Here is a 21,557-nt window from a genome sequence, read left to right as displayed (position 1 = left end):
AAATTTATGGCTCAACTCACCAAAAATAACAAGAGATCTATCAAAGGCAGTTTGCGTGAAATTAACAGACGCCTGTACCCTCTTGTCAAATGCACTCGGCTCTGAGGCGGCCCAGGCACTCCACCCGGTCACTGCCCACCAGCCTCCAGGCCCATTGCTCTTCCAGTACCACCCGAAGCTCACCCTGCTTGGCCTTGCTGTAGATCCTGCTCAGGGGTGTCCCAGAGAAGGTGAACACAGCTCCCCTGCCCTAGTGCCCAGCAGACGGGCCAGCACAAGGATCCCACTCTTCCTGTTCACCACCATCCCACGAATCTGCATCTCGATCTGACAGCTCCAGGTGCCAGCCCATTCGCCTGCAGCCCAGTGGGGAGGAGACGAGAGGAGGTATGGAGGGGGCCAAGGGCTTGGCAAAGGTGGTGCTGCCACCAGGCACAGACGGTGCCACAGACCCTCACACACATGGAACAAACTGAGTCTCTCACACCATCTCTCGCACCAGAAAGACTAGATGGGAGGGAGGAGGTAGCAGAGCAGAAGAGCCTCCTGCCTGCCAGGGGAGGGGAAGGGGCTGTGCCAGCCCAGCTCTGGGCACCAGTGTGCCATGTGAGCCCACTTATGACAGCTGATGCCACATCACCCCATGCCAACTCTCTACAGGGGCCTTCCCTGCAGAGCAATCCCAGGAGACATGCCAAGTAGGACAAGGGACAAGAGCAGAGGTCAGGCTTGGGAAACAGCTGGGAGCCCCAGCTCAGGGCTCCCTGCTCAGAGATGACACCTGGCCTTGTGCCCAGGAATAATCTGGCATCCAGTCTCCACCTATCTCCAGTCCCAGAGGCCCCTGAAGAGGCTTTGATGATGGTGCCCTTCCCATCGCCGGCCCTCTCTGACCCCCAAAGATACCCCAGTTACCAACCAACTCTTGCTTCCGGCTTCAGCCAAGCCCAGCTGGCTGCTCCTGGCTCTGCGCTCCACATGGCAGCCTGCCCAGGGGTGCCCGCCCATGAGGGCAGAGCCTTGCTCCATCCACTGCAGACCACTGGGCCAATGGACCGCAGGGACAGCCAGACAAAAGAACCCGCCCTCAGCTGAGCACAAGGAGGAAGACCCCCACAGAGTGACAGGCAGTGGCGGCCAGGCAGGAAGAGCCATAAACCTCCTGATATACGCCTGGCGTTCTCCGCCGATGTTCGACAAAGAAGCGAAATTCAATTTCTTCCTGTAGGCACTAAATCCCAGGCCAGCCTCCAGGGTCCATAACCTGCCCGCAGTCTGGCTGTCACTAGGACGGCTTCATCGACCGCTGTTAGAGGCCAAGCTAGCCTGGGAGAGAGGCCACAGCAAGGCCACTGGGCACTTGCCGTGGATGGGCATGATGCCAGACGTCTCACAGGAGAGGCCAAGAACGTCCCCTTCCAAAGCACCGGGAGAGACTACTGTCATGATAACTACCCCCATGATCAATTCAGGGACATCTCCCCATTCTACAGACAAAGAAACTGATGCCTCCCCCCAAAAAATAAAGGGATCTACTCAAGGTAACACTTACAGGCAGTGCCCAACTCCAGGGCTCTCGCCTCCAAAGCAAGGATAGAGACAGGCCATACTCCTCCAATATCCCTGGCAGCTTTCACACAAGACCCCCTGCCTCTCAGTGAAATCCAGTTGTCCCTTCCAACTTCCATCCCTGTGATCCTCACAAGGGTAGGCCAGCACCTGTTATCCCAAATGGGGAAACTGAGGCCCAGAGAGGGGAGGGGCCTGCCTGTAGTACTAGAGCAGGAGACTAGATCCCAGACCTGCCTCCCTCCCACCTGTCAGGCCTCCTGGCCAGTCCCCGGCCTGGCACTGGTCAGCGTGCACACAGCATCCAGCTGAGGCGTTTGGGCCTTGAAGCTGCAGGAAGCAGGGTCGGTGGAAGGCGGCCACGGCCGAGGGAGCTGGGGTGGGAGTGGGAGCAGGACGAGAGGGCTCGCAGAGCTTCTGCCCAGTCAGCAGGAAGCTCCTAGCAGCTGGCAGCCTCGGTCCCAGAAGACATGGGCCCAGAGGGGGGAGAGAGGGACACTGGGAGCTGAGCCAACCCAGCCCTCCAAGGCAGCCTGGAAGCTCAGGCCTCTTCACCCAGGCACACTCTTCCTCACCTCCCTCTGCCCCGACCCTGGGGCCACTGCCAAAAAGCACTGACCTATGTGGACAGGAAAGCATCCCTGCTCCCTGCCTACTCCCGCCTCCAGGCAAACTTGTCAACTTGCAGTGCCAGGGCCTGCCAGGGTCACTCCCAGCTTTGGGCCTCTGTGTACACAACTCCCTCTGCCTAGAAGGCCCTCACCCCTCCTTCGGCTCATCTCGCTTCCACGCGTCCTTCAGATCTCTGTTCCTGCATCACTTCCTTCAGGGTCCTCCCCTGGCTGCCCAGTTTGGAGGTCCGCTCCTCGGTTTATATATCACTCTGCCTTATCTGATCTGGGCCTCCCCATTCATCCACCCAGACTGCAAACTCTTCAAGAGTGAGGTCTGACTCCAGTCCATTTGGGTGACCCCAATATCTGAACGAGGCTGAACACAGGTGACATTGGTGAACTACATGCATGGCCCAGGATCTGCCAGGACGGACACCAGTGGACACCATCAGCCCCTGGAGACCCCACCTCACCCAGGCCCTGCTCGGACTCACCATATCTCATCTCGGTTGTGAATAGATCATTGCTGCTCCCCGAGTGCAAATCGGCCTCGGCAGGTGGGGCTGGGCCCCCGGGCACCAGGGCATTGGACAGGGTGTGGGCAGCAGGAGAGCCTGGAGGCGTGGTGGTGGTGGAGCCAGGCCCCGTCTCCCCGGGGCAGCTGCAGCCCGGCTGGGCAAAGCCACAGGCCCTGCCAGCAGCACGGCCACACTCCTCACTCCAGCGGCAGAGCACACCACAGGTGAACTGGCTGGAGTTGTTGTTGTTGATGAGCAAGACCTCCACAAAGCGGAAGGCCAGGGCCGCAGGCGCCAGCAGGCGCGGGGCCTCCGAGGGCTCAGCCGACAGGCACAGCTGCACGAAGTTCTTGTCGAAGTGCAGGAAGGTAAAGGGGCCTGAGCCGCCACACAGCTCCAACCCCGCTGCCGCCTCCGCCTCCTCCTCCTCTGGCCGCCCCACCTCTGACTCCGCCTGGGCCACCGCCTCCTCGGGGCTAGGCCGCAGGCAGGTAAAGTTGACCAGGTAGTGGTCCAGGGGCAGCAGGCGGGGGGCAAAGTGCGCGCACACCTGCTCCTGGCGGTTGAAGCGCAGGTAGAGGGAGTACTTGGTGGGGTCGGGGTTCTCCAGGGTCCAGGAGCAGCCCGAGGCGATGGTGGGAAAGAGGTCCTGCAGCGAGAAGGCCCCGTAGAGCACACCCGAGGCCAGGGCAGAGCAGGCACTGGGGGCGGGGTCGAAGGCGGCGGCCAGGCGCAGGGACAGAATCACAGACAGTAAGAGGGGACAGGCTGGGGTCATCCTATGTCCCTTGCCCTGTGGAGAGAGACAGCAGTCAGCGGGTCCCCCGTGCAACCAGCATGGGCTCTCACCCTCCTACGGCCAGCTGTAGGTAGCAGGCCTCGTGGTTAAGACCTTGTTCTTTTAAGACCTGTCGCCCAGGTCCACGTGAGTGCTCTTAGACAAGAGACTTGACCTCTCTGAGCCTCAGTTCCCTTACCTGTAAAATGGAGCAATGGTAGTACCTATCTCACAGGTTTCCTACAAGGGTGAAATGAGATAAGTGAGAGAAGAGGCTCAGGAGAGGGCCGGGAAGCTGGCAAGCCCTTAAGAAACACTGCCTGTTGCCGTTCCTGTTAATCTACGGTTCTTCGGCATCAACCTGTCAACCACGGGCGTCTCGGCCTGACGTTCAGACCCAGCCCCATCCCCACCACTCAGCCTTCATTCTCCAGAACTGTTGTTCTCAGTCCCAGTGTGACGCATGTCACGTATAATCCAGTGGTAATTGTCAAAGTGGTGATGTTTGACTACGATTTGCTTTTTTATAAATCAGAGCGATTCAAGGTTATTCCTGGAACAATGTCATTCTCACTCATTTGCTTTACTGAGTGGGAGGGAAAGGGGTGGAGTTACAGCCAGTGTGCCGGGGACTGCGCACAACCTGAGCCATGCCCACAGGACACTGCCAGTGTGGACATCATGTGTATCTCTGCTTCGGATGTCCCAGCTGGAATAAGGGGGAGAGGCACAGGTAAGGGGATGTTGGGCTTGAGCCCCAGCCCAGCCAGCCACCCACTGGCTACGTGACCCTCGTGAGCCTCAGTTTCCTCATCTGCAAAATGGGTGCATCAATTCCCCTCTTACCTCCCTCTTCCCCTCTGCCTCCATGGGGTTATCCTCCAAGGCCTGGCTCAGGGCCTGCTACCCCCAGTGAAGCCATCGGCCAGTCCTGACCTCTGTCCTGTGCTAGTTCCCCAGGGCTTGCTCACTCATCTCATGAGTCGTCAGGGACCAAAGAATGGGGACCAGAGTCTGTTGATTTCTATCTTCCCTCCAAGTGCTGCACTAAGCTGAGCTCCCCACAGGTGTGAATGTACTCCAGGTGTGGGAGAGCCCCTAGGACCCAAGCCCTACCTGACGGACACACAGAGCAGTCAGGTCAGAGTGGGTAACGGCCAGGAGGGGAGAGCTGCAGGTGCCCTCCCACCCACCAGCCCAGGGCTGAGCCACTGCCCACGGCCTGCCAGCCTCCCCTGTCCAGAAAACAGAGCCTGGGGCATAGTCTGGATGAGCCCCATGGATCCACAATGCCACCCGCCTCCATGCCATGGACGGCTCACAGCACTGGGCCCCTGGAGCCCAGCTGGTCCACGGGACAGAAGGAGAGATGGGGCTCAGAGCAGGGAGGCAACCTGCTCGGGATCACATGAAAGTGGCCACACTGGGACCAGGAGCCGGACCCGTCTCCCCTCCACTAGCAGCCTCTGCTCCTTCCCTTTGCTCACTGCTCAGGCTTCAGGCCAGATGGACAAGCTATTAGCTCTGGGAACTGAGTCACAAACATAGGATAATTCACAGGTGTGGCTAGATTTTTCCCAAGACACAACAGCTCCCTGGGGACAGATTTCCCCTTTGCTATTCAGGAGTCTAAACAGCGGGAGGAGGGGGGACGGGATTTAGAACCCCAGCATTCCAATCCCTGTGCGGCATCCGTGGAGCACCTCACTACCCCAGATCCCATATTCCACATGCTGCGCCTCTGAGCCAGGCCTAAGCCCCCCACAAACACACACCTCCCTTCCCCAGCCACACAAGGGGTGCAGGGATGGTGGGGGAGGCAAGCTTGAGGCAGGCTCATTCACTGGGGAGGAGCTGCCCCACCTCCTCGAAGGATGCCCCTGTAGGTATCCGCAGAAGCCAGAACAGGCTGTTTCTCCCCCAACCTGCCCCCCTCCTCAGAGGGGCAAAAGGGACCAGACCCCTGGCCTTTCCTGCCCTACATCATGCCTGTCCCAAACTGTTCAGCCCGCCCAGCTTGCTGCGGCACTAGCAAAGCCAGCGGCTGATGATGAGTGACATCCAATCCCCCCGCTGCCCCCAATTATTTTTAAGCAGGCTGCAAAATTCAGGCCATGGCTGCAGCTCCATGGAGGGGGGGTGGGGGGCTCATTAAAACTGGCCTCCCCTCCCCCACTTCAAGCAGGGTGGGGAACCTCCCCTCACTCACACACCAACACACGTGGGCTGAACATCCTTGTGCCCCAGGATACACAAAAGCATGCATGCATGCACAGACATTCACAGGTGCTCTGCGTATGAACAGATACATACGCACACAGACATGCACACAGATAGGTGAAAACCATAGAAGCATGACCTCGGGTGTACTCAGGGGTGCGCACACTCACACATACATGGGTGTAGAGTCGGACACTTATACATGTGTGCAGAAATGCACATGCACTGTCATGTGTGAGCACACACAGGTGTTCCGGCCTCTGAGGCTCAGCACATGACAGCTAGTGTCAGGCGGGATCTGCCCAGCTGCTCCTTCCTTTGTGTTTCTGAAGCTGGGGACTCAGACTCCTGGACCAGCCTCCTGGGCCTCTGTGGCTCCCTACTCCAGAGCCCCAGCCCATCACGAAGCATCAGGGCCACACCATTCAGAGCCACAGCCTGGCATGTCCAGAACGGGGCCTCTATAAACCTGATCCAAGCCCCCTCCTCCCCTCAGTCTCCAGCAGATACCTCCACGCCCATTGTGGGACTTCACCCAGGGTGTGTGTGGCCCCCATTGTTCCTACTTCAATGTAAGACCTCTTAGGGGCCCCTTTTGATATCACTTCCCCCCACCACCACCAAAATAAGGCAAAGACCCGATTCCAAGCTGGGTCAGAGGGAGAGCCATGGATTCATTCAAGACCCTCCTGCATGTGTGTGGCCAGGTGTCCTCCTTGGGTAACTGACCCAGAGCTCTTTCCCTGAGCCACCCCCTGGAAGGACCTAGAAGGACCCTTGCCTCACAGCAGCCCAAGTGTTTATTAGCCATGATTAACCTTCCTGAGCCTCAGTTTCCCTCTCCGTGGAATGCAGACCATGATCCCTGACCTCACGTTTGCATACACTTCTCATCTGGCCTCCCCATACAAGTTCCCCGCACAGGGGCCGGCCCACAGCCCCGTCTCCCCTCCCTCTGCTCAGAACCTCGCTCCCCTCTTGCCTGCTGAGCTCACTGCCTCTGGGAAGGCTCTTTGGGTTGAATCGTAAGGGTGGCTTTGCCACCTCCAAGCCCAGTAAGACCACAAGCCCCACCAAGAACAAGAGCTAGGAAGGAGAGGTGCGGAGGTGGGCTCTGAGGAAGAACTCCCTGGACCAGCGCAGGTTGATGGAGAGGATCCAAAGGCCTCTCCCTCAGGAGCTCTCTGGGCTGAGTTGGATGAGGAGCTGGCTGGAGCAGTCTGTCTCAGCGACCCTCTCCTCCGGCTGAGGGCCCCTTCCTCACATGCCCCTGACCCCCAACAGACCCAAGAGTCCCACTCTCTGCCCACTACACTTGGGCCCCCTTCTTCTCTGACCCGAAGGCCTCCCCAGCTTCCCTTCTGCACCAATAAAGGAATCCAAGGCTTTCGCAGCAGCTGGAAGGGCCAAGACAGGGCTGGGGAGATGCGGGGAATGGAGAGCTGCGGGGGAGGGGCGCCTCAGGGCTAGGGCCGGGTGGGATCCCTGGGATTGACTCCCATGGGCCGTCTGTGAGCAGGGATGCTGGGCCGCGGGGAGCCTGGAGCCCCTGCCGCGGGCGGGGGAGGGGCGGCGAGTGGGGGAGGGGCGCGGCGACGCGCACATCCGTCGCGTTTATCCACCTGGCAGCTCCAATTCGCCCGCCCGTCACTCACCCTCCGCCTCCTGGGCGCTCACTGCAGGGCCCAGCTCGGGCTGCCACGCAGGTGGGGACCCCCACTTAGGGCCTCCGGCTCCCCTGCCCGTGCACTGACCTGGGGACAGGGTCCTCAGGGAGCTCTCTGCCGAAGCTCTGGCACCCAGGAGGGCGCACACCCTCCATCCTGCCTCTGGAGCTGGTGGACTGGACTCGGGGGTGACGCCCCCAACCCGTGCAGCCCTCCCCCTCCGAGTGCCAGAGAAGGTCGCTCCCAGCCACTCTCAGGGCTCTCTCTGCAGGGGTTGGGGGGCTCCAGGGACCTCCCGCACGTCTGAGGAGGAAAAGGCGGGCAGAATCCGGAGGAGGGTGAGGGTCGGCCCCGGGTCCCAGGGGCGGTGACTCAGCCGCCCTCCGCCCACCTCCCCGGAACTTTGCAGCAGCTGGAGCCGCCGTTGCTACAGGAACCGAAAGCTTTTGTTCCCCAATGTCAGGGCTGGTGGGGCAGGCGGGTGGCTAGGAGGCTGTCACTCCCCAGGCGGGCCACACACTGCCCAGAGGACTTCCAGCCGTCACAGGTTCGAGCCCCCTGCCTCCCTCTTCCCCAAGCCACTCTAGCCCAACCCAGGTTTCTTCAAATTCCTTGGACCCTCAGGCCAGGTCACCCCCTAACTCTGACCTGGAGGCTAACTGCGCTGGAAAGTTCCTGATGGTGTCTGACCTCCTGAAGGGAGGTGGAGGCTCCGCTGTACCCCAGAGTGTCTGATTTCCCACTGGGCCCCCTTAACAGGCAGCCTTGGGTTTCTTCTCTGTACTTATCCCACCTCCCCAGCCTCTACACTTGAACCAAGCCCCAGAGACCTTGGCCTGGCTTTCAGTGATGCCACTCTGGCCAGAGCCGATCCCAGAGAGATAAAGTGGGATACTGCAAGACCAATGAGGGAGGGAGCAAAACTGACCTGTCACAGGTTCCCTGGACCCATCCTGGGGTGGGGGTGGGGTAGGCTCAGGTATTTCTATCTTTATTATCCTGGGGTTGGAGTGAAGACACTAGAATCTGTTTTGCATTTCTCTTCTGGGATTAGGAGTAGAGTGCAAAGAGGCCTGACCTTGGCCTTGAAGAGAAACAGCCCAACACACCTATCATTGTTGAGCATTGCTAGGTGCCAGCACTCTATACAATCTAATTTCATTCTCCCAACAACTATATGAGGCAGTGATCACGGACCCATTTTACAGAGGGTCAACTGAGGCTCAGAAAGATTAAGTGGCTTGCCCATGTCACACAGTTTCTGAACCCAGGTCATCCGACCAAAACCCAAGTTCCTAACTACTTACTCAGCTTCATTACCTGGGGGGCGGGAGGGAGGGAAGGGGGCAGAGACCAGCTGGGACCACATTTTGTGTTACAGAAATGTAGACCATGCACACATACCCCAGACTAGACCTGCCTCTTTCTGAAGAGTGGTAGAGAAAGGGACAGAAGTGGGGAGAAGGAGGAGGAGAGAAAGCAGAGAAGGGAAGAAGAGGAAGATCTCCTCTGTCAATCTGGGGCCCAGGGAAGACCCTCCCTAACCTCCCCACCACCACCACCAGCAGGCCCTATCCTGTACAGAGTCCACACTGACCCTCACACCTGTAGTAGTGCAGGGGATGCTCCCCAGGGGCCTGCTTGTCCCCGGGTCCTGTGGATTCCCCCACGGCCCACTGCATATCCAAGCCAGAGCCCACCTTTGTCCCCACCTAGTGGGGAATGCCATGGGGTAGACAGATAGAGGGTCCCTAGCAACACCTGACCAAGCCCAACCAGACGTCCTGAACCCAGTGGCCAGTCCTGCTGGTCTGCCCCTCCTGGCTCAAAGGGCTCCCCGCCTTGCTGCTGGGATGAGGCCTCCATCCCACCCCACCCCCAGAGCATATGACCTGACAATCAGGAGTGTTTGGGCACAGCTAGCACAAGGAGGCATCCGGCCTCGCCCACCAATCTCCTCTCCCCAGGGACTTTCCAGCGCCAGTCCCGAAGCCACCGCTGATGCTCGGGCTGCGGAAACCCGAGGTTGCCCGCGAGAGAAGGGGCGGTGGGTCCGGGCTGCGGGCAGGGGGCGCCAGAGGACGCCCAGGGGCCCAGCCGGCAGCTGGCGAGGCGGGCAGCGGGCGGCATCTCTCGGCCCGGGCGCCCCTCCCCCCACGGGCAACAGACCCGTCGCCCGCTCTGCACGGGCCCCGGCGGGGAGGATTTCCCGCGGCTGTGCCCTCGGACCGAGCCACTGCGGGAGTGGCCTCCAACTTCACAGCCTACAACCCTCCCCACCCGTATCATGCCAGCCCTGGGGCTGCGGGAGGGTGCGTCTGGTGCCCGGCTCTAAGCCCGGAGGTGGGAGGAGAGGGATGGGGGATGGACAGATAGACTTCGGCCAAAGATGGATACGGGAGTCAGGGATGCAGGTCCAGTCGAGATCTCAGCTGGAGGGGAGGGGGCTCAGAGCAGACGTGGGGGACACGGCCCCAATTCCAGGCTGGGGGGGAGGGGACTTGCAGCAAGACTGGCGAAGGAAGGCGGGACTCCGAGCAGATTATGGGGGAGGGGGCACTCGGGGCAGAAATAGAGGGGAAGCATGGTCAGGGTACAGGCGCGGGGGAGGGCAGTAACTATGGGCAGACACGGATGGGGACAGGAAGGACTCCGGGCAGAGACTAAGTGGAGCAGAGGAGCAGGGTCCGGCATTCAGACTAGGAAGGGAGATGGAGGGGGAGACACCGTCAAGCTGCAGGTTGGAGAGAGGGGCTCTAATCGAGGTGGGGGGCGCACTGCCCAGACCCGGCCAAGATAGGGAAAGACTCCAGACAGCGATGAGGGGACGGTCTGGGTCAGCATCCTGGAGGTGGGGGGACTTTAGCACAGATGGGTAAGGGGCTCGGTCCCGGCTGGGGGAGGAGAGAGGAAAACGGACTCACCAGAGACGAAGGGGGCCTCGGCCCCAGGCTTGGGAGTTACCGAAAAGACCGGGGTGGGTGAGCGCTGAACGAACTCAGCTCGGGCTGGGGGAGAATTCAGCAGAGATGGGCTAGGAGAGCGCCCGAGTCCGGGCCGGTGCGGAAACTCGGGACCGCGCCGGGAAGGTTCGGTGCGGGGCTGGGTCGGGGTCTGGGGCCGAGCACTCACCTGGGCGCCGTCAGCAGCAGGAGCGGGGGCCGGCGCTGGCGGGGGCGGCCACGGGGCGCAAGTTTGCCATTCCTAAGGCGGGGACCCGGCCGGGCGCGGGGCAGCTCGCTGCAGCCGCGCAAAGGGCCGAGGCTCCAGCTCCGCCGGGCGGCGGGTGCAGAAAAGGCGCCGCGGAGCAGCGCGGGGCGGGCGAGCGCCGGGCCGGGCGCGGGCTCCTGCCGCCGCCGCCTCCTCGCCGCCCCCCGCTCCCCCGCCCCGAGCACCGCCCGCGCCGCCTCCTATTCGCGGGCGGCGGCCGCAGCCCCGGGCTCCAAGAGCCGGTGCCGCATCCTCTTCGGTCTCCGAGCGCCGCCGCCGCTGCAGCCGCCGCTGCCGCCGACCCAGGTTCCTCCGGCCGCTCCGGCCGCTGCCCGCAGAGCGCGCCGGGCCGAGTGACGGCCAAGGCGGGACGCGGCGCCTGCGCGGGCCGGGCCCGGGAGGGGGCGCGCGCCGGGCCGGGCGCGAGGAGCCGCGGGAGAAGGGGCGGGGGGCGGGGGCGACGCGCGCCGCCTCCTGTTAAAGGGGGAACAGCGCCAGCCGAGCCAAGCGCGCCCTCCCCTCCCCACCCTGGGCCCCAGGCGCCGGCGCGGGAGAAGCCCTGGGTAAGCCCCCGCCCCGCCCGACCGCAGGATGAGGCGATCCGCGACGCCCCGCCGGCGATACCCCAGGCCCGGGCATCTCGCGCAGCCAGGGGCTCCCGGACCCTGGGGGCTGAAGCATTTGCGCTCCCCCCACCCCCTGTGCATTGCATATTGTATGTCCCTGTGCATGCAGGTGCCACTCATGTGCGCTGAACTTTGTATATGCATACAGGTGCCCTATGTGTGTACTGCAATGTTGCCTGGCTCGGTGCATGCAAGTGCTACACATATGCACAGTGTATTAACATGTGCTCGGGTCTTGAATGCATGTTGCTTGTTCCTGTGTGTACGGATGCTACTGTGTACAAGCTGACAGGTGCCACATGTGTGCTGAGTACTGTGGGTAAGGAGCCACAGATGTATACTGCAGTGTGGCATGTTTGGTGCATACTGTAAACTGCAATGTTGCATGTCCCTAGGCACGGGGATGTTACACGTGTGCAGTGTGTTACATGTTTCCCTGAGTCCTTTTCTATGCCCACAAGTGCCTTTCCCTGTGCCAGGGGCGCCCCCATGTTGCATCTGTTTGTGTAGAAGCAGCAGAGATGTACAGACCCACCCCTTCCCCATCCTGGCACTGTGCCCAGGAACAGTTGGGTGGGGCCTGAGCCCACATGGTTCAGGCAGTACACAGGGAGATACCCATGGTTCGGGGCCCCAGTCAGGCGGTCAGGCGGTTTGTGGCCTGGGCGTATTGCCACCAGGAAGGTAGGCAGACAGGGGACACACCACTTCAGCCAAGACAAGTAGGTTAATCCTATGGCTCTGGTGAGAGGAGAAGCCAGCAGGGGGCAGCTCTGCAATAAGGGTGGGATGGTTTCAGGACCATACTTTTCCAAGGTTCTCTAGCCAGGACGGGGCCAGACTACAGGGCAAGGAAGTCCCCAATCCACCCAATCCCAACTTCACTGATGCCCCTTGAGTCACCCTAGAGATGGGGCAAGATGAGAAGAGCCGGCCTCTTCCCAGGGGACAGTACCAGGAAGAGGCAGAGAACCACCCCCGTCCCCTCCCTCTGTCCTTCCCCCTTCCAGCAGCCTCGGTGACATTTGTTGTGAGTGATTGTGAGAGATTATCGACTTTAATGGAAGGAGGTAATAAGGGGCGATGAAGGAATCTCACCTGTCACCTTAAGGGAATTTATGAGGCTGTAGGAGCAGGGAGGGCTGGGCCTGCACCTTCCCTTTCCCTGTGGGAGCCCAAGGAGGCCTATACCTTGGGCCTAGTGCTGGCAGGCAGGGCTCCTGGGTTCTTGCTGGGCACCCTCAAACACACCCCAGCATCTCTGGGTTTAAAGGCTCAGCTGCCACTATGAGAGCTGAGCCAGGCAGGCCTTGCACAATGCAGCTGCAAAGTGCATTGAGAGCCACCCCAGGGCAGTGAGAGATTCTGGGATCCCTCTTTACTTGGGCACTGTGGGAGACAATGGAGTCGCTGAGGTTGGGACCTCCAAGGGGTGGGCAAAAGTGGGGAAAGTTGTGGGGACATGAGTTGCCCACCAGGATGCAAGCACAGGCCCTTAGAAGCCTCCAGGACCCTGTCCTCCAGAGCTCCAGCACCCTCCTCTCCTATAGGGAGCCTGCCTCCCTCTGTATGAATATTCATGATCCTTAGCATACTAGAGACCAGCGCCCAGCAAAACCCAGGCAGGTCTCTTGCAGATGTGATGCAGCTGGATCCCTGAGGCTTTCCCCTCCACCCGCATCCAGCTGGGTAAGGGGTGATGGGAGGGGCTGGCTCCAGATAGCAGCATTTTGTCTGTTTCTATTCCCTGGTAGCCCTCTAGCTTCTTAATCCCATCCATTCAACCGCAAAAATGTATGCCCTAGGAAAGACAGGTGGTCAGACAGAGTGAGGGACTGACAGAGATGGTACCCTATACCCGAGGGCACACCAGGGCAGGCTGGGGAGGTCAGCAAGGCAAGAGGGGCTGTGAGAGGTGTGCGAGAGAGCAGGACCTCCCAGGGGTGGTGCAGAAGCAGGCTAGACGGGGGCAAACCTCCGGAAGGCTCTCCCTGGAGGTGCCTCCCTGCATCAGGGCTTCCCCACCTCCTCTCCCAGGAGCCCCTGCCCTTCCAGGCTCACTCTGGTGATAATGCCGCCCAGGAGGACTTGGAGTAATTACAAATCGTTTCCATATTCAAATCCAGCTGGTTGAAGAGAAATTACTTCTCTGACGCCCAGGCGGGGGTGGAAGAACAAGTCTTAGCCCCAGAAGGGGCCTCCAGGGAGCCTGGGGCAGAGACTGGGCATGGAAGAGGCTTGAGCACAGAGGGCTTGGCAGAGCGGAGGAACATCATCCCTCCATATCCCCAAACTAGACAAGGGACAATGACCCCAGCCCCACAGTCCCATTGGGGCTTCATCTGGAACCTCTGATGGAATGGAGGGGACCCACCCCACAAGGGCAAATAGAGGCCAGGCTCTCTACCCTGCTGTCACACTGCCATGCTAGGTGACCTTGAGAAAGTCCCTTCAGCTTTCTGGGCCTCTGTTTCCTTATCTGGGAAATGGTGTAAGTGATCTCAGCCTGGGCTCCAGCGAGGTAAAAGATGGATTAGCAAGGACTATGTCCCCGAAGGGGGCCTTTTCAAATAATTATTTTATTACCAACTAATTAATATTTTTGTGAACAATAACAGCCATCAATGGCCTGGCTGGGAGGCAGCACAGCCCTCAAAGCCTAAGCCAGTGGGCAGCTGAGGAGAGGATGGTGTGTTGACGAAGGGAGCTGCCCTGGCCTCACCCGCCTGGCCTCAGCCTTGCCTCCCGCTGGGCCGGCCGCTGCTATGCTTCGTTGCCCTTTAAACAGATGAGAAAATGTTCTTCTTCCCTTCCCAGTGATTTATTTGGCCCAGAGCCTAGGCAGGTTTCCTTCCAGCCAGTGGGACCTAGGAGTGCCCCTCACTCAGCCCTGCCCACCACTGCCACTCGGCCAGGCACCTCCAGTGCCTCCCAAAGCTGTGGGTACCAGGGTCTCCCTCCAGTCCCCCCTCTACCCCAGACAACTATCAAGAGCTCGTAACATGTCCCTAAAGACACCCAAATCCATCTGACAATCTTCTCACAAGGGTCTGCCCCAGAGCACATATGACCAACATCTCACAGCTCTGAACCTCATGGACCCTGGAGGGCTATCCTAGAAAAAGTGGACTGGCTCTCCCTGCCTATGGGAAGTCCTTCATGTCTAGCTTCCATCCTTCCTGCTGCAGAGGCCAAATGAGTTAGGAGCCTGGGACAATCTGGGCTGGATATTTATAATTTTCTTATTGCTGTAGATTGAGGAGAGAAGGGAAGATTAGTTGCTCCCTGGCCAAATCTTCCCAGAAGGTCAATGCCTGGTTTGTGTGCAGTTCATGTGGGCAATGCCTGCCTTCTCTGGCCCTTGGCCTCTAGGGCAGAGGATGGAGAAGCCCTTTGGGATCCTGGGTGATCTTTACATGCATGCCTCGTACTGGAGGCTGTGCACAAGTGTTTACAAAGCCTGGCACCAAGAGGGGACCTTTATTCATTCATTCAACAAATATTTATTGAATGTTTACTGTGTTCTAGGCACTACAATCTAGGCCATCAGTAAGTCCTGTTGCTTCTACCTCCAAAAATATCCCAAATCTATCTACTCTTTACATCAACATGGGAGTCCAAGCCACCATCATCCAGTGCTTAGACTGTCCTTTAATTTCTGGGCTCACACTCCTATCTCTCCTACCCCAATCTGTTCTCCTGGAGCCCACTGAGCCATTAAGGCTCTTCTTAAGCCTTCCGATGGCTTCCCACTGCACTGAGCAATACGGCCCTTCCAAGCCTGCGTGGTCTGTCCCCTACCAGCCTCTCCAGACCCATCTCCACTCTTCCCACACTGTCCTCCAGTCACACAGGTCTCCTTGCTGTTCTTAGAAAACTCCAAACCCTTCCCCCAGCAACTCCCATGGCTGACTCCTTACTGAGAAGATCTCAGCTCCAATATCACCTCCTCCAGGAAGCCTCCCCTGACCACACCTCTAAAATAGCCCTACCACCCCAAGTCACTTCATCTCATACCACTGTTTGATAGTACTCATTACTCTGAAAGTATGTTGTTTATTTATATACATGTCACCTGTTCCACCCCACCCCAGACTGTGAGTTCCACTAAGGCAGGGACCTTGTCCACCCTTCACAGCTGGATCCCCTGGCACTTCGCCCCAGGTACCAGGTAGGTACCCAATAACTATTTATTGGGTGAATGAAAGGTGAAAGGGCAAGCAGGCACCTTCCCCTCATAGCGCTTTCAGTCTGTGACCCTTGACGGGTGCTTGTCCAGTAAAACAGTTTTCACAGTCTCCCTCGTGATGAACCAGAAAGAGTTCAGGCTCTAGGGCCACACAGGTCTGGACTCCTGCCTCTGTCCCTCACTAGTTGTGTGACCTTGGGCAGGTCACTTGTGGCATCCAAGGCTCAACTTTCTCTTCTGTAAAATGGCAATAATGATCCCACTTTAGCAGAGTTGATGTGGGTCACACAAGATGATGAAGGTGAAGTGGCTCACCCAGTGCCCTGCCCAGGGAGGTGTCGTCTGGACGAACGTGGGCCCCTTGCAGACTTAGTCAAGGCTGAGGGTTGTTCTGGGTTCTAGGGACATGGAGGTCACTCAGAACTGAGGCCCTGACTATGACACTTTCCCAGCGAACCCCAAATTCCCATGAAGGGGAGAGGCCTCTCCAGAAGGAGCTCTTATCTGCTGAGATCATTGCAGAGAAGGAGGCAACAGGAGCTGAGGTTTTGCCAGTGTGACAGGGACAGTGTGCCTTTAGGATCCCTGTGGAGAAAATGAATCTGGATCTACATCCCTGCAGCACCTCCTCTCCTTATTTGGAAGCTCCTCTTCCTTTCCTACGTTCCTCGTCTGTGTAGACACACATACGCACACACCTGCATGTACAGATAAACCCGTACGTACACATGGACACAGTCCCTAGCCCACAGACATACACACTTGACCAGGATTTGCAAGTGTATAAATAACCACATATACACAACCCCAGGACACACCCCTCTGTTTTTCTGGTCCAGTGGGGATCCGTAGGCTTGTTCATCAGTCCTATCAGCTCCTGCTCCAGGCTGAGGTGAGACACAGTCCCTCACAGGAGGGAGCCCGGACTCTCTCCTTGGTAAATTCTTCCTTAGGTCTAATCCCACGCTCCCCTGCTGTAGGCCTTAAGGGCAAGGAGCCCTGGCAGCCACTCCAGACAGCCAGGGATGACAGCATCATACCCGGTATCCACACCCTGAGGCTGGTGGACACGCAAGGGGTGGAGGTGCCTGGGAAGACCAGCTCCCAGCTTCCTGCCAGCGGGGAGGGGGGAGGGGAATCCCTCGGCAGGCACAGGGCATAGGGGCAGTGGGGGACCACTGTGTTCCCACCATCTGGGATGCCCCAGGTCCTTCCTCCTGGGCTCTGTGCCACCTGGATCCTGCTAAACTGGGCTTGTGCCAGGCAGGACACATGGGCATAGCAGGCAGGGGTGGGTGACCTAGAGGCCTGGAGGGACCAGCTCATCCCGCCGAGCCCCTCTGTGGGCCTGACACTGTGCCAGCTGCTTTTTACTTACTGTTAAAATTAGCCCTCAGGACAGCCCCTAAAATCGGTATGGTTACCGCATTTCACAGGTGAGGCAGCTGGTTTAGAGAGGGGCAGAGACAGGACCTGTGCCTCCACCTCGTTCAGTGTTTGCTGGAGGCCCTGCCCTCGTCCAGCCTCTCCCCGTCCTCCTTGCCACCCCCCAGAGGACAGACCCAGCACCGACTGTGGAAAACAATTTATTTCAGGATTAGAGTTAATCTTTGAGAGAAGACCAGCTCCCTCAGGGCAAGAGATGGTGGCGGGGGACAGGGGGGTCTGACTCCCAGGGCTTGGCCCCTGCAAGAAGAAGCCGAGTCTGGATACTCAGATTTTGGAGGAAGCAGAGTTGCTGAGGGTGTTGGGAAGAACAAGGTACAGGACCACTGGCACCTACCCTCCTCCCTGGCAGGCACGACCACACTCCTTACTGACAGGACTGCATGCTGACACACCCCAAGGGGACGTCCATCCTTCTTTCTTAAACATACACCACCGCTTGTGACAGTAAAGCAATCACGGCTGGAGGTGGGGGATCTTCTATCTCATGGCCAACCCTGGCACAACTCTGACCCCTGGGAGTCCCAGGCTTGGGGGGGAGGCCTGTGGACAGGGGTGCGGGGGCAGAAGGCTTCTGAGCGTGTTGTCGGAGGGGAGCCCCTGCAGGGCCTCGCCCAGCGAGCGTTCTGTGTGTCAGAGTGGGAGTGAGTGGGGCTGAGCTCGGGTACACGTGTAGGTGGTTGTGTGCGTCAATGTGTAGGGGGAGAGTCTGTGTGTGTATATGGTGTGCCTGCGTGCAGGTTTTGTGTGTCTGCCTAGGCCTTGTACGTCAGAAGCCCGGACCTGGCTCTGGAATCTCTGTTGTGTGCGTGTGCGTGTGTGTGTCTCTGTGTGCAGGGTATGTGGCGTTTCGTGCAATTCTTTTTCTGTTTGTGTATGTATATGGTGTAGAATGCATATGCATGTGGGATGCTGGGGTTTGTGCAACCACTCAGTGTCTGGGTGAATGTGGGGTGTGATGACAGGGCAGTGTTTGTGTGTCACTGTGTGCAGCCAGAGTGTGGTGTTTCCTTGTGTTCAGTGTGTCATTGAGCCCGTGTGTGTGTGTGTGTGTGTGTGTGTGTGTGTGTGCAGGGGGAAAGTGTTTTCAGGCCCGTGTGTCTGTGCCATTAGTGACTCAGGGTGTATGGCATTTGCAGGCCTGAGTGGCTGTGTGTGTCAGCCTGTGATGCGGGTCTCTGCGTGTGCTTGGGGGCTGGCAGGCCCTCAGCTTCTGGCGGGTCCGTGCATGATGCCATTTGGTCTGTGTCTCCAAGTGGTTGTGAGCCTGGGTGTTACATACGTGTGCCTAGGTGAGGGGGTTGGCTCGGCGTGTGGTGTGTGTCTGCAGACCTGTATGTGTGGCATTGCGATTCTCGTCTTTGGGGACTTTAGGAACTACTCCTTTCCTGGAAGCCCCCTCCCACTCCCAGGCCGAAACCTCGGCCCTGCTTTCCACGCCCTACCAGCCTGGCCAGCGCCCTGCCTGCCTCCCTGCCCCAGGTCCCCCTTCTCAGGAAAGCCTGAGGCTGCGACCCCGCTGACCCGCTGGGTCAAGGTCACACAGCGGGAAGGAGCCAGGGTTCCTTCTTCCACGGTGTCCCCCACCCCTCCCTCTCACAAAGAGCCCTGCCGCCGATGCCACCCTGCGACCAGCACTCTGCGCAGGGTCTCCCCTGAAATGAATTTTAATTTCCGTTCGGGGCAGGCAGGCGTCCTGGGCAGGCGGCGGCAGCCCGGGTGTCGCCGCTGGGCTGCAGAGCGGCAGAAGGGAGCGCGGATTTGAATTTCAAAGACAGTCGGGGCCCAAGTGCGTCTGCGTTGTGTGGTTGTGTGTGTGGCGCTGGTGCGTCTGTGGATGCGCGCCTGCGTGTGTGCCGCGTGTCTGGGTGTTTTGTGACTCTGCGTGGGCTGTGAGCGTGTCAGCGAGCTTGAGCGTTCGTGGCTTGCTCCGCACATGAATGCCCCAAGAGACTGTCGGTGTGTCTACGTGCTTGTGGGCAAGTGTTGGCATCCGCGCGTATTTTTAGCCCTGAGTCTGCATGAGCGTGTCTGTATCTTTGTGCGTCCATGTTCCAGGCCCTGTGTGTGTCTGTGGTTGTGTGCCAGTGTGTTCGTGTGCTCGGTATCTATGTCACCAAGTGCACATCGGCGGGCGTGAGGATGTGTCAGTGTGTCTGCACGCACCTGCAGGCCGACGTGTGCATCTGCATGTGTTTGAGTCTGTGGGCGTATGTTTGTGGGCATGAATCTGTATGAGCGTGTCTGTGCCTTTGTGTGTCCCTGTCCCAGCTGCGGCGTGTGTCTGCAGGTGTCAGTGTGTTTATGTGCTCGGGTGTGCGTGTCCTGGTGTGTCTCTGCCAGTGTTGGCGCCTGTGAGTGTCGCTGTGTCTGTGTGAGTGTGTAGTTGTGAGAATGAGTGTGTGTGAGTGGGCATCAGGGGCACAGTGTGTGGGGATGCGGGTGTGGGTGGGCAAAGCGGGCTGCGCCCCTCACTGTCCCCGTGCCACCCCCTGCCCTGCACTGGGAGCTGCCACCCAGCTGGCCCTCCCTTTCCTCCCAGGGACCCAGGGCCCACTGCCAGCCCTGGGCACACCCGCCCCTTCCCCCAGCATCCCCAGTCGCTGACCCACAGGCATTCAATGGGCTCTCCCGACACAATGGCCAGAGAGGACTGGCTGTTAGCGGGAGGGACAGAGTGGGGCTAGTTTCATGCTTTTTCTCTGCTGAGGGCGTGGGGGGCAGCTCATCCGTCTTAGGCAATGGGCCTGCACGGCTGTGAGATCTTCGCAGTCTTCTGGCTGTGCTGGAGACTCGAGCTAGACTGCAGGAAGGACTGCCAGGTCTGAGGCAGCGCCATCCCTGAACAGGCACATGCCCCCACGTGCCCTAATTCAGACTCACCACATTCCCAAGCACACCTGACACTCATGCACAGGAGTCTGGGACAGGCCCCGACACCTGGCTCAGGGGGTAGGCCCACGGGTTCACACCCGGGAGTGCACACACACACTCACTGACCCAGACTCAGGAAACTCTGCGTGCACACCTCACACTCACTCCAACACCCCTCCCTGGGTCTTGGCCAAGACTCAGAAGTCCTGGATAATAGGGGCAGCCTTGAGTCAGCCAGTGTCCCCTCTACTGGCCTTGGGAACCCAGAGCTGGTTCACCCACACCCCACTTCCCAGAAGCTCTCAGTCAAGGGTTGGCAGGAAGGGGCAGACCCCAAATCCAGTCATTCCCATCAGCTGCCATCCCACAGCCAGAGGCAGAAAAGGGCCAGAGGCTGCTTCTTCACGGGGCCTGCCAGGGACCTGGCTGGGCACAGGGAGGTGATGTCAGGATGCCCAAAGGACAAGAGAAACTACAGATGGAATGACGGTTTCAGGGCCTCCTCTCCTGCCAGATTGGGAGCATTTTGAGAAGGGGTGTGGGCTGACTCCACCCAGTAAGGCTCAGCTAGGGGCCTGGCACCGAGGGTCTGTTCCAGAAACATTTATTGACGGAAGCAAGGAAAGAAAGAAATGAGTCAGAGAATGCAGGACCACTTAAGAAGTGAGGGAGCGCCATACAGAAGAGGCAGAAATAGTATCCCCAGGCTGCATGCATGGCTGGTGTGTGTGAGAGAGAGATTGTGTTTTGGGGAAGGGTGTGTGTGTGTGTGCGTGTGTGAGTGTGAGTGACAGGAGACCGTGTTTTGGGGAGGATGTGTGAAGCGGAGGTTAGGCTGCAAGTACATCACTGAGGGCCTTGCAAGCGGAAACCAGAGGTAGATTTTATTCTAAAAGCAAAAGAGCTCCATGAAGGGTTTTAGACAGGAATGAATCAGTTAAGTTTGTTTAAGAAACAACTAGGGTAAACAGAAGGTGGATTTGAGAAGTCAAGATTGAAAAAGGGGACCAGCTAGAGGCTCGTTCATTCATTCGTTCAAGAAATATTTATCGAGAGCTGATCCGAAGTGTCCAGCCCTGAGTGAGTCAAACAGATACGATCTTGGACTCCGAGGAACTTCTAGAACCTGACCACGTAACTGCTGTGCTAACGTGGCGCTCACCTGCTAGGGGCGAGGGGCGGCAGACACAAACACACAAGCACGTGGAATGCGTGTGGGGATCAGTGCGAAGAAGGAGAATGGTGTCGGCAAAGGGACGGGAGTGATGGGACAGAACAGGGCTATTTTAGGTGAGGCGGTCAAGGAAGACGTCCCTGAGAAGGTGACATCTGAGCAGCACAGACACCTGAGGGAGGTGAGGGATATTTGGAGGAAGAGCTGTTCAAACAGGGGAAATTGCCAGTGCAAAGGCCCTGAGGGGGAGTGTGCCATTTACTCAGATGGGGAAAGACTTGTGGGAAGTCGATGATTTCTATTTTGGACATGCTGCATTGAGGTGCCTTCAGGACAGCCAGAGACAGGGACCAGAAAACAGGAAAGACTTGGGCAAAGATAGGGATGAAAGAGAATGGAACCCTGGGAGCTGACGCAGAGGACCATCAGGGAGGGGAAGAGGGAGCGACCTGACGCGTGAGTCAATTTTGGGGAGACTGGCTGCTGGGGATGGGGAGTGGGGGGTGGGGACCCTGTGACGAAAATGGCATTCCCAGAATGGCCCTGGTACCAGCTGCTCTTCCTCCCGATCCTCCCCGGCTGCCTGAGAGCGCTGGGCTATTTGACCACGATTCAGAGGGGTTCAGAGGTATGCTGGCACTGCTCGGCGACGGGCGCGGGGTGGGAGGTATA

The 21,557-nt window shown here is 58.8% G+C and overlaps 1 protein-coding gene across 9 annotated transcripts in view; it reads right to left on the bottom strand.

The window, feature by feature from the left end:
* Positions 1 to 10,540, bottom strand: part of ADGRB2 (adhesion G protein-coupled receptor B2) — a 36,116-nt gene extending 25,576 nt beyond the window's left edge. For 7 of the 9 annotated variants that reach the window (XM_045548422.1, XM_045548420.1, XM_045548423.1 and 4 more), the window contains exon 1: positions 2,678 to 3,491. In XM_045548422.1, the coding sequence (XP_045404378.1) occupies positions 2,678 to 3,479 (802 nt within the window). In that variant the 5' untranslated portion in view covers positions 3,480 to 3,491. Of the gene's footprint in view, positions 1 to 2,677; positions 3,495 to 10,498 lie in introns of those variants that run through there. The other 2 variants (XM_045548429.1, XM_045548427.1) reach the window with 1 other exon arrangement.
* Positions 10,541 to 21,557: the final 11,017 nt, after the last annotated feature.

This window comes from Lemur catta, chromosome 3 (genome assembly GCF_020740605.2).
Source record: "Lemur catta isolate mLemCat1 chromosome 3, mLemCat1.pri, whole genome shotgun sequence".
In the NCBI taxonomy this organism is placed as follows: domain Eukaryota; kingdom Metazoa; phylum Chordata; class Mammalia; order Primates; family Lemuridae; genus Lemur; species Lemur catta.
Note: the sequence above shows the minus strand (reverse complement) of the source record. Positions and strands in the feature narration are given on the sequence as shown.